Source organism: Myotis daubentonii, chromosome 1 (genome assembly GCF_963259705.1).
Source record: "Myotis daubentonii chromosome 1, mMyoDau2.1, whole genome shotgun sequence".
NCBI lineage: Eukaryota > Metazoa > Chordata > Mammalia > Chiroptera > Vespertilionidae > Myotis > Myotis daubentonii.
Window position 1 is genome coordinate 135,259,894 of NC_081840.1, and position 14,320 is coordinate 135,274,213.

The window sequence follows — 14,320 nt, forward strand, 5'->3', positions numbered from 1 at the left end:
GATAAGCAATTCTAGCTTTCCTGAATGTGTTCCTTTCTCTCTCAGCATTTTTCAATGTATTTGAAATTCATTCAAATCACTTGGGCTGCATTTTGAAAGTGGCTCATGGAAATTTAAGCAGACAATACCCATTGACACTAATGAACTTCCTAGGGCAAAATCCCCTCATACTGGGCTCAATATTAACCTCAGTATGAGGTTAGATTTTACCAAATATTTAGAGCCTACCCAATTCTTTAGCAATATTTCAAATGCTAATTTTTTAAAACTGGAAAACATTTCTTTTATCCATTCTCTCTCTTTATTTTAACAGCAGATATTGTGATCTTTTACCCTTAAGTTCCATTAAAGCAAAATAATGAAGTGTTAACATTTTACTTAAAAGGATATAATGAATCCTTTAAAAATAATGAAAATAAGTCAGTATGCCTTAGCAAATTGCATTCATGCTGAAGTTTTAGTCTTCTTAACAGGTGATGGCTAAAATCCAAACTGTAGAATAATACTCAGAAATTTTGAATTCAATTTAGATATCATCAGTGTCTTCATCATCGTCATCTCTAATATCATCAAACTGGTTTTAATCATCATCTTCAGGGCCAAATGTATCTATGTCATGATTTTAGCATGTTCCGAAAGCTCACCACATGCCAAATGCTATTTCAGTTACAGAATTCCATTAACCATATAAAACTTTAGTAGCACAACTACTAGATTTGAAGGCTAGATCCATATTTTTTTGTGAAGGCTCCACCCAGAATCGATTGATATGCTTTTCTCATTGTGTTTCTTCTGTTCCGATGGGGTTTCCAGGCACAGCACTTGTTGTCCAGTGGGACCACGTACATCTCCAGGATAATTACAACCTGGGAAGCTTCACATTCCAGGCAACCCTCCTCATAGATGGACGCATCATCTTTGGATACAAAGAAGTAAGTAATGTATTGAAAATTTATTTCACCCTTGACTTTGACCTCTATCTATTCTTTCCTTCAAATGTCAAGAAAGAGACACTTTATAGTAATGAAACTCAAATAATTTTCTCACCTCTTGGTTTCTTTACCTTGATTTAAAAAAAGTTTTTAATCTACTGGGTAGTACTGATTGTTAATTCTTTGTTGTTTTTTAAAATACTCTTATATCACTGGCATTATAATTCATTAATTTTATAAATTTACTGAATAATTATATTCTAGTAATATAATAAAATAACTCTAAGAACAAATATTTTCAATTTAGAATGCAATTGTTTATATATGTGTGTGTGTGTGTGTGTGTGTGTATTTTTGCCTTGTAAATTTCTGTGACATTGTTTGATTCTACCTCCAAAAGTAATAGTAAACGTGAAAACTTGTATGACTCAATGACCCAATACTGAAAGTGTTCCAGGATAGCCTTTCATCAATGGTTATTGCAAGCAGATAGGAAAGATTAATTAGAGGTCTAAGTGAAGGAAAAACAGGGAATTTAAACTTATGACTTGTTTCATTTTACCAATTTGACAAAGTAAACAATGGAAACTTACTAAATTGTAGCTTAAATTTAAGGAATGTCTAAATTAGAATAATGGCATGTTTGGTTTAAAACTCCATTGACAATGTAATTAAGGTGTATTCGACAACCTAAACTTTGGGGAGAGAAAATAGTCTACAAGAATGAAGTTCCAGGAACACCGGATGGGTGTTTTAGGCAGTCATTAGGCAGGAGAGGCTTTCTGACAATGTGGATTGACAGTGGGCACTCTCGACACATGGACTGATGGGTATTTATAATGGTGCAGGCTCAATGTCTTATTTTAGTTGAAGAGTTACTTTCCCTTAGGAAAGGAATCCCTGGCTATTAAGAGGATTTTGACAATTTAAAAAGGATTCACTTTGATCAGTCTTCTGAAATTTATCTTTTCTATAAAGTGAAGGGTAGTTATACTTCAATGAAATATAAGCCAACTTTTGGAAATTTCATAACCAGGCTAGATGTTTCTACTCCTTTGAAGAATTCTTGCATGTGGGATTAATCATTTGCTTGGGGCAATAATAACAATAGATTATAGTATAGAATCTCTTCTGCTCAGTGCTTCTTTATCCAGAGCTATGTTTTGATATCCTAGCCCACCATATTCTTATCCCACTCCCTGGAAGCTGAGAAAATATCACTCAAAGGGACTTATTCAAGGTTTTTTTACAATCTAGAATACTGCTGGGACTGCAGAGCGATGTAATGGAATGTGAGTTCTCAACAGTTTAGCCAAGAGTGGTAAAGTTTCTGGAAAGATGAAGGGTCAGTAAGTCTAGAGTCTTAAACCTCAATAGCTGTAGCCTTTGGCAAAACAAAAGTCTGTGTTCTTACTGTGGTCTCTCTCTCTAGTCTTTATTATCAAAACTGCCATCTCCATTTACACTGTTCTCAATGGGTGTCTTGCATTGAAGAATAACGGTTTATTTTTCCTTTTCTCTCTTTACAGTGGGTTTAGTATTTTTAAATGTTTTTCTTTATTTTAATCAAAGAGAAAATTATTACGGTTTCTCTGTTTTGGAATGGGGAATATTAGACTGGTAGGCAATTATAACACTGTCTCGCTGAACATCAGAGTTCTAAACTCAGAGTTCTAAAGAAGTCATTACATTATTATTTGTCTTGCTGTCCTTTCTCTCCTGGTTAGAAAGCAGTTACTTACTTCCTATTCTACCTTTTATTTCCTGATAATTGTCATGAATTTTATTTTGTAGAGGCAAGTTCCTCTTTGTGAAATTTGCCACAATGAATGTACCTATGCATTTGGGAGGAGATCCAGGTGCTCCTGCAACTTCTAGAAAATAATATTTATAATCATGTTAGCATAAACTAGTTGCTTACATAATGTACTTGACAGAATGCTTTAACATACATTATAGTTTTCAGTTCTCCAACAATATTCTATATTCTTTTTTTTAATTAAATCTTTATTGTTCAGGTTATTACAGTTGTTCCTCCTTTTCCCCCCCATAGCTCCCCTCCACCCGGTTCCCACCCCACCCTCTGCCCTTACCCCCCCCCCGCCCCCACTGTCCTCATCCTTAGGTATACAATTTTTGTCCAGTCTCTTTCCGCACCCCCCACACCCCTTCCCCCCCCCCGAGAATAGTCAGTCCACTCCCTTTCTATGCCCCTGATTCTATTATATTGACCAGTTTATTCTGTTCATCAGATTATTTATTCACTTGATTTTTAGATTCACTTGTTGATAGATATTTATTCGTTGTTCATAATTTGTATCTTTACCTTTTTCTTCTTCTTCCTCTTCTTAAAGGATACCTTTCAGCATTTCATATAATAGTGGTTTGGTGGTTATGAACTCTTTAGCTTTTTCTTATCTCTGAAGCTCTTTATCTGACCTTCAATTCTGAATGATAGCTTTGCTAGATAAAGTATTCTTGGTTGTAGGTTCTTGGTATTCATCACTTTGAATATTTCTTGCCACTCTCTTCTGGCCTGCATAGTTTTTATTGAGAAATCAGCTGACAGTCGTATGGGTACTCCCTTGTAGGTAACTGACTTTTTTTCTCTTGCTGCTTTTAAGATTCTCTCTTTGTCTTTTGCTCTTGGCATTTTAATTATGATGTGTCTTGGTGTGGTCCTCTTTGGATTCCTTTTGTTTGGGGTTCTCTGTGCTTCCTAGACTTGTAAGTCTATTTCTTTCACCAGGTAGGGGAAGTTTTCTGTCATTATTTCTTCAAGTAGGTTTTCAATATCTTGCTCTCTCTCTCTTCTTCTGGCACCCCTATAATTCGGATGTTGGTACGCTTGAAGTTGTCCCAGATGCTCCTTACACTATCGTCATATTTTTGGATTCTTTTTTCTTTTTGTTTTTCTGGGTGGGTGTTTTTTGCTTCTTCATATATCAGATCTTTGACTTGATTCTTGTGATCCTCTAGTCTGCTGTTGGAACTCTGTATAATATTCTTTATTTCAGTCAGTGTATTTTTAATTTCTAGTTGGTCCTTTTTCATAATCTCAAGGGTCTCACTAGATTTCTTGAGGGGCTCACTAAATTTATCGGTGGTTTCTAGAAAATTCTTGAAAAACCTTATAACCGTGGTTTTGAACTCTATATCCAGTAGTTTGCTTTCTTCCATTTCTGTCATTTGTGACCTGTTTCTTTGTCTCCACATTTTTTATGCTTCCCTGTGTTGATAAAGTGGCTTTCTGTGCTAGGTGTCCTATAGGGCCCAGTGGCTCATCCTCCCTAATTACCAAGGTGGACACTCTTGGTGCACCCCTTTGTGGGCCTTGTGCACAGTCTTGTTGTAGTTAAGCCTTGATTGTTGTAGGTATCCCTGGGAGGAATTGACCTCCAGGCCAATTGGCTGTGAGAATCAGCTGTGTCTGCAGTGTGAGATCTTCTGTGCTGGAGACACCCTTCTGGAGCAAGACTTGCTTCAGTGGGACTTTGGTGCTCACTGAGTCTACCCCCTGAGTGTGTCCCTTATGGATCTGAGGAGTTGTAATCTGGATGGTCCCACTCTGACCATTGGGTACACTGACTCTTGGATCTCTAAAGAGGTGCTAATTTAGCCTCTTCCTGAGGCTACCCAGCAGGAGCTATGGAGAGATCTGCAGATTCCTCTTCTCTGTTTGGGTTTTGGAGGTGCCCAGATGAGGCCCAGCTGTGAAATAATGCAAGCTGCTTTGGGGCCTTGGGCCTTCTTTTGGAAGTTCTGGGTCTGTCTGACCCAGCTGCAGTTTGTTAGGTAATTTTAGATTGCAAAGTTCCAGGCCTTTCATATGCAAAAGCCCCTGTGCACAGCTTGGGTGGGGCGGGGTCTCAGGGAATCAACAGGGTGGAGCAAGCAGCTATGGCTGCTCCTCAGTCCTACCCTAAGAGGCCCCGGGTCTCAGTGTCCTGTGGTAATCACTACAAGCACCTCTGAGAGAAAGCCGCCCTCGAGTTCCAACCGATTCCATACAGTCTAGTTTCTCCCTGTATGAGTCTGGGTCCCCAGAGACTCGCCCGGAACTGGAATTCAGAGCAGTCAGGAGCTTGAGACCCCCTCCCTATTGAAAAAGACAACCGTGTCCTCAGTTGCCAACCCTTTCCACGTGTGCCTCCGTACCTCTGCACTTTACTTCCACACCTCCTCTGAGTCTAAGTGTGCTTTTCTCTTTCCTTCTAGTTGTAGAATTTCCACTCAGCCAGCCTTACTGTGGTTCTGGATGATATCCGTTTTGTCTTTTAGTTGTATTTTTGAAGTGGTTGTGTGAGGCAGCAATTTCCAGTGTTTACCTATGCCGCCATCTTGGTTTTCCTCAATATCCTATATTCTTAATATTCTTAGTCCTCACAAAGGTGCTGACACATGGAAGGTGTTTAATAAATGTGCCTGACTTAATTATGGAATTAGATCATGCACAATTAGCTATATTTTACAGCTAAACAGACTGAGTCAGAAGGGTTGAATGACATGCTTGAAGTTGCAGAGTTAATTAAGGGCAAATCTAAGGCTAAAAACCTTAATTTTGGTGACTCCAAGTGACCTCAACATTTTCCCCCAAGGTGGTTATGCGTAATGATTCACAAATGTATTTCTCATTTGTTTTTTTTTTTAATAAATAGTTGTTAATACTTAGTGTTTAATAATCCTTTTATCTGATTCCAATATATTATGCAATTTTAATCCCACAAAATCAGGAGAGTATTTCTATTTAAGTTACAAAGTTAACAAAATCATGAGAATATATAAATATAAGGAGTATAATTTTGTGTTCCTATCCAAGTTAAACTTACAGAACCAAAATTATAGATAGGAAGTAAGTACAATTTTTTCTGCAATACGTTGCTTCTAGCTGATAATGCCAGCTTTGTTTTATTTTAGCATATTTTATGTAAGAATAAAATAATTTGATTTATGCAGAAACTACCAATAATAACTTGGTTTAACTGTAGAGTAAAATTATGTATTAAAAATATTAATTGATGATGCGTTAAATAAATTTATCGAAACAAATTTTATTTTATTACCCTCAAGTAATTTATTCCAGTAGCTAATTATGTTTCTCTTAGTAACTCTGGATGTGCTCATAGTAACCACTCCAATGACCTCCAATTCTGTCGTGTTTTATATAGTCATTTCTCTAACAACGTAAGCTTTAGAGTGCAAAGTAGATAATGATCAATCAATTAGAAAATACATTTGCTCTTCTCATAACAATCTTGCTTGTAATGGGATTGAGATAGGAAAGTACTAGTGCTGTCTAAAATGAGTGATTGCAGATTTGCTCCTAGCACTCAGTGTTCCTTCACCGAAGTCGCAGTGTTCTAACCACACTGGTGAGGGAAACAGTGGCGGCACCGGTTCCTGTACATAATTCTCTCCTGAGGTTATAGCTCTGTATGATTCAACCAAAGACTTGAAATTCTCTTTTAAGTTATAGACCTTTTTTGTTACACAGCTGTTAATTTTCATTAACTTCAGAAACATAGTTTACTTAGGATGAACTCAAATCCCCAAAAATGTGTCTTCGTTTTTAAAATGTCCTCTCAAATGATCAAGTCTTCACTTTAATGCACTTTTCAATTTCAGGATAGCCATATGTTTCTTTTGCATACATTTAATTATCTCATGAAATTAACCATTTTATCTATCTTCTTAAATCTATTACTAACAGTTCTTTTAAAGTTTGTGGCAGATAACTCTGTCTAGATTTCTTATATGTCTGTTTCAGTCATCTGTCTTTTTCCCCTCTGTGGGCTTTTATTCATGGCTCATGGCTTCCCAAGTAATTTTCCATCAAAGGCATTGTTTATAAAATACTAAAGATACACTGTGAGGCTGTAGTTGCTGTTTTCTTCCCTCAGAGAGGGTCTACTATTTTTGGTTTGGATGGAAAGAGTAATGCTGTGCAGTGCTAAGCTCATTCTAAATTGAACACCAGTGCTTGTAAAGGCTGTATACTAGTAGTTCTGATTAGCCTTTACCCTTTGAGTCTAGTCCTGCAGGAATTTCCACTTAATGCTTGGGTGCTTGCTATGGACTTTTGGCCTTAGTGGCCCTGAACGCATGTATTTTCTTCAACTCCATGAGACTGACTACAATTCCCGTCAGCTTCTCCGTCTTTGAACCTGGCTTATGAATTGCCAAATGTCTCGTTGGGAAGGTGGTGTTGGGTTTACTTTGTGATTTCCTTTCTCTGGAATCATGGCTTTTCAAGTCCTAGCTCTCTGATAGCCACCTGAAACCTTCAACAGATGCTTTCCACGTCATATTCATCTTTCCTGCTGGATCTCAATAATAGAAACCGTCTTATACATGTTTGTCTGCCATAACCAGAAGTCCTGTTCACTTTTAATAACAACCTCCAAATTTGATAAACCTAGCACTTATTGAGCTCTTCATAAATACCAGACAGTTATTTAATGCTTAAAAATTCTCTCATATAATTCTCATAGAAACCAAGGGTAGTTACTTTTATAATTTAAAGAGCAGGAACCTGAAATGCCCAGAGAGGTTAAGTAGCTTTCCAAAAATTATGAAACAAAGATTCATTTGAAGGAGTATGACTCCAGAGCTTATAGGCCTAACCACTGTACCATACACACTGCCTCCCTGCAAACTTCCTTGTACAGAAATGACTGGACTGCTTCATTGATGTCATTGACAGTATTTCCTGGTTAGTGATTAAAATACTGTAACTCAGCCACTGAGAGCACGGGGTGAGAATGGTTTGCCTTCCACAGCATTAATCTTATTTTGTTAAATTTATAAAGGAAAAGAAGTTGTACATAGATTAAAAATAAAAACATGCATTCTTTCTTAGATAAATGGGATTTGGAAAACTGAATTCCCATTTCCTATTTTGTTAATAACTATGTATGTCTCTGGGACCCAGATTCTTTATGTTACTTTAAATTGTCATTGCATAGTGATGATTGTTTGATTACAACAAATGTAGACTTGAAAATTTTCATCCATTCCTAATTTAACAAGGACACTGCATATTCATAAATTGTTTACAAAAACATTAGAGATTTGAAATCAGATTTTTTATAGTCCTTGATGCTATCTATCCTAGAATTCTATCATATTTTAGAAGTTGTACTTTCTCTGAGTTGCTTCTTCTTCTATTATATTTTGAATGCATTGTTATTTTAGATACAAACTAGGGAAGGATGTGATTCTTTTTGTGTTTTTTGCAAATTTGGTAATTTTTTTTTTACCGCCTTGTAGTGGTCATCGGCTTTGGACAATTCAATTTCAAAAAAAATGTTATGTAATCTTTCTATCTGGTGAAGTGGGAAATCAGACAATACAGTCCCCAACGGAGGGCCTAATTCTATTTGTTTTCTTGGTTGAATAGCTTCTTGTCTCCTCTAGCAACAAATTTTAGAGGAGGTTGGTTTAGTGGAACTTTATTGTTTATTAGGTAAAATCACTTTTTAATGTATTCTACTATTTAAGTATTTAAACCTAATGTTCCTTAGTGTAACATTTACTGCTTCTATGGAAGAATGCATAGTTAATAAATGAGCAGTGCCAAAGGTTGTATGTTTAAATGGCATCCATAATTTTTTTTAGGACTATTTCTCTCTCTCTTTTTTTTAACTGTAATGACCCTTCACTCATGGTAAGTATTCTGAAAGTATTAAAAGATGAACCCTTGCTAGCTTGTAGAATGTATGGGGAGATGTAATTCAAGAGAGTAAGAGAAAGCCAAAAGATCTGAACAGTGAAACAATTGCCATTAGATAATAAGTAATTTACTGTTTATATCTATTACTGCACATCTGAGAATGTTTGCATGTGGTAATGTAATAGATATGGATCCAAGAAACTTTATAGTTATGTGAGTAGAAATATTTATATTTACATGTATATTTTATTTAAATAACATTTATTTTAAAATTTATTTAATGAATGTATGATACCAGATTGAAAAAACCCAGATGGCTTAAAATGCTGATTATTAACTCTCAAGGAGGAATTTTAAGGAAAATGTAGACACAGATGATTTTATAATATAGCACTTCCCTTCATTTTAAATATAAAGTATAAAATGTTATCTCCCTGGCTTTATTTAGGATCTAATTCATTCAGATATATTTTTTTATTTTAGTTATTTCATACATACTATTAAAGTTCCAGATGTTTTCATTTCTTTTTACTTTCCATCTTGTAAGAAAATGACAAATTTAGCCTTTTTATCTTTATAATATTTCAATGACAAATCCCGTGGGTAAAAATAAATAAATAGAGTAATTATGTAGAAGAATCAATAACCTAGAAAAAATAATTCTAGAAATAGAATATTTGTTGTAACTCTGGCCCTGCCACTAGCAATTATATTGCCCTTGAGCAATGCACTGGGTCTTTCTGGGTGCACTTTCTCCCCCCAGCCTCACTGTTTTACCCTGAGGTGTCACTGAGAGATCTGCCTTAGGAGGTGCTCTCACTCCCATCAGGCCACGTGCTTTCTGTTCTGATGTTTCATGACCAAAGAGCTGCTTCATTGCTGAGGTAGAGACCTTGACATTCCTATCTCCCCAAACCCAGGGTGCAGAGATTCCTAATCCCCTTTCTTTTCCCTTAGTGTTTTATTCCCCAGCCATGTTTAGACCAGCTCCCTTTTCTAGCGATCATTCCAGATAAAGTTCCCACCATAGTTCTCTCTTGAGTCAAGTTGCACAGGCTTCCTAAGACGCAGGCGCCTACCTCATTGTCATCTGTGTATGAAGCTCCAACTCAAGTTTGCCAACCCCATGGTAGGCAACCTTTAAATCAGAGGCCACACTGGTGAGTGTGTGTGTGTGTGTGTGTGTGTGTGTGTGTGTGTGTGGTGTGTGTGTGTATGGTGTGGAAAATGGATGTGTTGCCAACATTTAAATATTTAAAAGTTTCAAATAAAAATATAGATTTGCATTTTCTCCTGAGAAATCAGAAGCCTTGATCACCTGTTGCTCCCAATTTCTCCCTCACCAATTTCTTTCTTACTCCAGACTAGCACGAGTTTCTGTAGAGATTAAGTTTGAAACACCTCTCTGAATATAGGGAGTGTCCTTACTTATCGGCTTTATGCTGTTATTTCTCTCCTTCCAGATGTTCTGCAGGGCATGATTGAGGAGATGGGGCAGGAGGGATGTTAAGAATGTATCTTCAGCATGGGGCTCTCTTTTGCTTTCATGCTAACAAGTGCATTATTCGATACCTGGCCTATGAGAGGTCAGTTACTGTAAAATAAAAGGGGATTAAATTAATTGTGTGAAAAGTTGGCAACATACAGTAAAGCAAATGGATTTGTATATTGTCAAATTTACTGAAAGCCTTTCTAGTTAAATTTAGTTTTTAGACAACTAAGAACTAACAATCTGCACTTTATGCGTTTTTTTGATAATAATAAAAGAAAGTGTGGCTTTGTAAAATTGGATGCCTTACTTAGTAATGGCGAAGCCAGAGCAGATATTTAAGGAAGATGAGGTAGAATGTTAAGAGTCGGATTGAGGTGAGAATGGGTAAAATAGTAAGCTTTGGTTTAAAACACATATACAATATATATAGAGAGAGACAGCATATTGCTGATTAGCGAGTGAAGAAAAAGACTGAACAAAAATGAGCTTAGAGTAATTCTTTTCTGGTTACGTTCCGATAGGCATATGATTCATACTTTGGCACACATGCTATACAATCAAGCCCTCGCTGAGATGCTGAGCCACTGACCAGATAGCTAGCTGGGTCCATAATGGAAACAAATGAATGTTTTGGCGAGGATTGCAGGACACAACAGACAGGAAAATAAAATCCCATTACCTCTAATCCAAGCAGCATATTGTTGCCTCCCTGTTTAGAGACGGATGTAAAAGTTCACATTTCAGGTATTGTGTTGGGCCCTTGTGTCCCGGTGAATGATGCTACAGTGCAGAACAGGGAGCAGCTCCTGACTTTGAACTTGCCTCCCAAGGCCAGTGGGCTGTGCCCTGCCTTGGCTTACTCCTAGTAGCCTCCCTGCCTTAATGTTGTCTAGTGACTGTAGCTCTTTCCTGCATCTGGCTTAATGTGCTTCACTATGTCATTTATGGGAGAACATATGCTTATTTAAATAATAAACATATCTATCTCTTATTAAATGGGATAAAAATTAAAAGACTTAAAAAAGAATGTATAAATGGTAATATAAGCCAAAATGCAGCCATATTTTAACTGGCACTAATGGTTCTTTTCTATCTCTATCCTGTGGAAGAATGTAATTGTAAAACAGCCTCAGAAATTTATGATTCAGTACAAATCATACAAAGGCCAAGTAAAAATTGAGTTTTGCTTTAATCATAAAAGGCAACTATTATAGGTACATGAAAATAATAAAGCTATATTTCTTTTTCTTTAAAAAAGGCTGACATAGTTAAGAATATATAATTTCATGTTTCCTAACATCCCTATGAACTAACGTAAGAGACATTTTCCAGATAAATAAGAATTTGCAGAAAGGATAACAAATAGCTTCTCATAGCAAAGTTTTTAGAATTTTTGAACTTGGACATCATGCTTGGCCATGGCTTCTCTGGCTGTGGACTTCAAATCCTTGGAAATGCAGAGTTCTCCAAAGAGTAGATGATTGCGACAATATGACAAACATGTTCTCGTGCTCATTTTGTTCAATATCTGATCGTTTATTGACTCATATACATGCAGTTGCTTTGCTGATATTAGTAAAAAAGCAGCACATTTTAAATGCAGTTTCGCAGCACTCCTGGTTCATCTGAACGGTCTCTAATCATTGACGTGGAGACCTGCGAACGGTCTGACTGGCTCCAAGTGCTGGCAGAGCTCAGTTCCTGGGCTGCAGTGAGTGAATGAGGGATCCTTTCTCAGAACAGCCCCGCGTCTTTGATATTTAGAAGTAAAAAGATTACAGTCCAATAAGGCAGAGTGGAAACGGTAATGACAGTATCAGGTGGAGACAGGCAGACATGTTTCTGAAAGAAATCTATGCGAGAGCCTGGAGTTGTTTATCTCTCCCTCATTAATCTTTTGCAACATTAGTCATTTAATTCAATTGACGGAAGCCGTTTTTGCAAAACCTGATATGTAATTATTTTGTAAAAGATCTAGGTAGCTTCTAGGAAGATGTGGGGAATCAAAGCTTCTTATTCATTTTAATATTTAATCAGGATAAAATACCACAGTTTTAGAAAGCCCGGGCTCTTACTCATGAACTCTATAAAACTTTAAAGAGAAGCATTTGAAGCCATTGATGTTGCCATAAAGCTATCATCGTTTCCAACCCTTCTTCTGCTGGTCTCCGTCTCAGAGCATGGCAGTGCCCGCCAGAGCTGCCCACGCCTCCTCCGCACGCCCAGGGCACACCACTCATGGCCTGCAGCGGGAATACACCGAGTGCACACGTGGCAGCCCTGGTGAAAAGCATGACTTCATTTTTCCTGCTAGTTAGACCCAAAGTCTTGGTGGCATGGTTGACCTTACTCTTTGTCTCACTCTCTTTACTAAATTTGTGACATGTCTTGATAGCAATCCCTTCATAGTTCATCCAGAATTCATCCTCCTGTTCCATTTTCACCTCCTACACTTGCCACTCTCGTGTAGTCCCAGCAACTCATCTCTTACCTGGACACACGAGATGCTTTCTTAACTCCTTTCTCTCTTACCCCTTGGCCCTGCAGTCTTGATCATACAGCAGCCTGTGGGATCTTTTTCACATGTAAGGGCACTTCTTTCCTCTGTTCAAAACCCTCTAAAATCTTCCCCATATGACTTGGAATAAAATGTAAAGTCATCGTCATAGCTTTCAGGGAACGCATGCTCCCTGTGACCTGCCACCACCACTCCCATCTCCTCTGACACCTTTATTTACTCCTTCTCCAGCCTTTTAATTCCTAAAAACACCAAAAGGCAGTTCAGTCAAGGCTGCATGACAAATCACCTCAAAATGTAGTGATTTAAAACAACCACCTGTCTTATTTTTCACAAGATGCCTGTAGATCAACTCAGTGGTTCCACTGATCTGGGTGGTACTCTTCTGATCTCAATGGGGCTCACTCATGTGCCAGGTGGAATGGGTAAGGGCTAGCGGGTCCAGGATGACCTCTGTTGGAAGGAGTGTAACTCTCCACATCTCTGCAGCAGACCAGCAGGGGACATTCTCCTGGCAGGGGCAGGGGGCCCTGCAAGGAGGTAGAAATGTGCAAGCACTTTTTGAGGCTCCTTTTTTCCTTCATGTTTGTTGTTACCTTCTTTTGCAATATCACTGAGCCACGAGTTAAAGTGGAAGAGGATGGCCAAGTGAAAAAGTAAAACGTGTGGATACAGGAGGACATTGATTGGAGGCCATGACTGCGGTTGATCCTCCACAGATACAAAGCACAGGGGAGAGTGTTTGACTTCAAGACAAAGTATAAAGGAAGGCAGTGCAAGGAAGGAAATCGGTGAAGACACAAATCAAATGAAGGATGGTAGGAAAGGGAAAAGATAAGGAAAAGTGATAGAAAAGGTGGAATGGAAAATCTGAACATAAGGGGAAGAGATACTATACTAGGAGGTGTGCAGCAACCAAGCCATGTGCGCTGGAAAAAAAAACTCTGGGGAAAAAATAATATTCATAATAACAGTAAGATTTTTTAATTGCTAGCAATAAAAACTCAAGGTCTGCTTTGAGTTTGGGTGGGGGGGAAAGACTTGACTTGGGGTGGTGAGCACATAATACAATATACAGATGATGTATTATAGACTTGTATACCTGAAGCTATATAATTTTATTAACCAATATCACCCCAATAAATTCAATACAAATTAAATAATAAAAAGAAAATGACTTGCAATAAAAAAGAAGGAAAGAAATACACTAATTATCACAGAATTATCTGGGAAAATACTTCACGCCTAGCAGAAGAAAGCTGCACTCATAGATGTTGCGGGATGAAGGCAAGTGGCAAATGCCAGTAGCGAAGCTTCAATAATTATTCTAGGCAGGCATCTGTTAATAATACTGCTTAAAAATTATGACTTTGTCCTATTAGGATATACAAAGTATAACCTGAATTTGCATTTTTTATGCTTATCCATCCTTTTGTCTTTTCATCTTTAACTGTAATCTGTCTTAAATGTAAATTACATTTATAGCAGTACTCCTCCACATGGAGTATAAAGCTGAGTAAACTGAGTATAATGCCCATTAGAAAAAGGGATTCATATATTGATACTGAATATAGGTTGGTAAATCAGCAAATACAGTATATCAGAGTTTAATTTAGTAAATGCTCTCTTAGAAACAGAAATTGTGGTTTGTTTTGTTTTTGTTGTCCAAATATCAGAATAATTTTTAATGCTGGACATACTGATAT

The 14,320-nt window shown here is 37.4% G+C and overlaps 1 protein-coding gene across 2 annotated transcripts in view; it reads left to right on the forward strand.

The window, feature by feature from the left end:
* PLXDC2 (plexin domain containing 2) overlaps nt 1–14,320 on the forward strand; it is a 425,945-nt gene that overhangs the window by 302,714 nt on the left and 108,911 nt on the right. For both annotated transcript variants that reach the window (XM_059660677.1, XM_059660673.1), the window contains one exon: nt 814–932. In XM_059660677.1, coding sequence (XP_059516660.1) covers nt 814–932 — 119 coding nt within the window. The remainder of the gene's footprint in view (nt 1–813; nt 933–14,320) is intronic.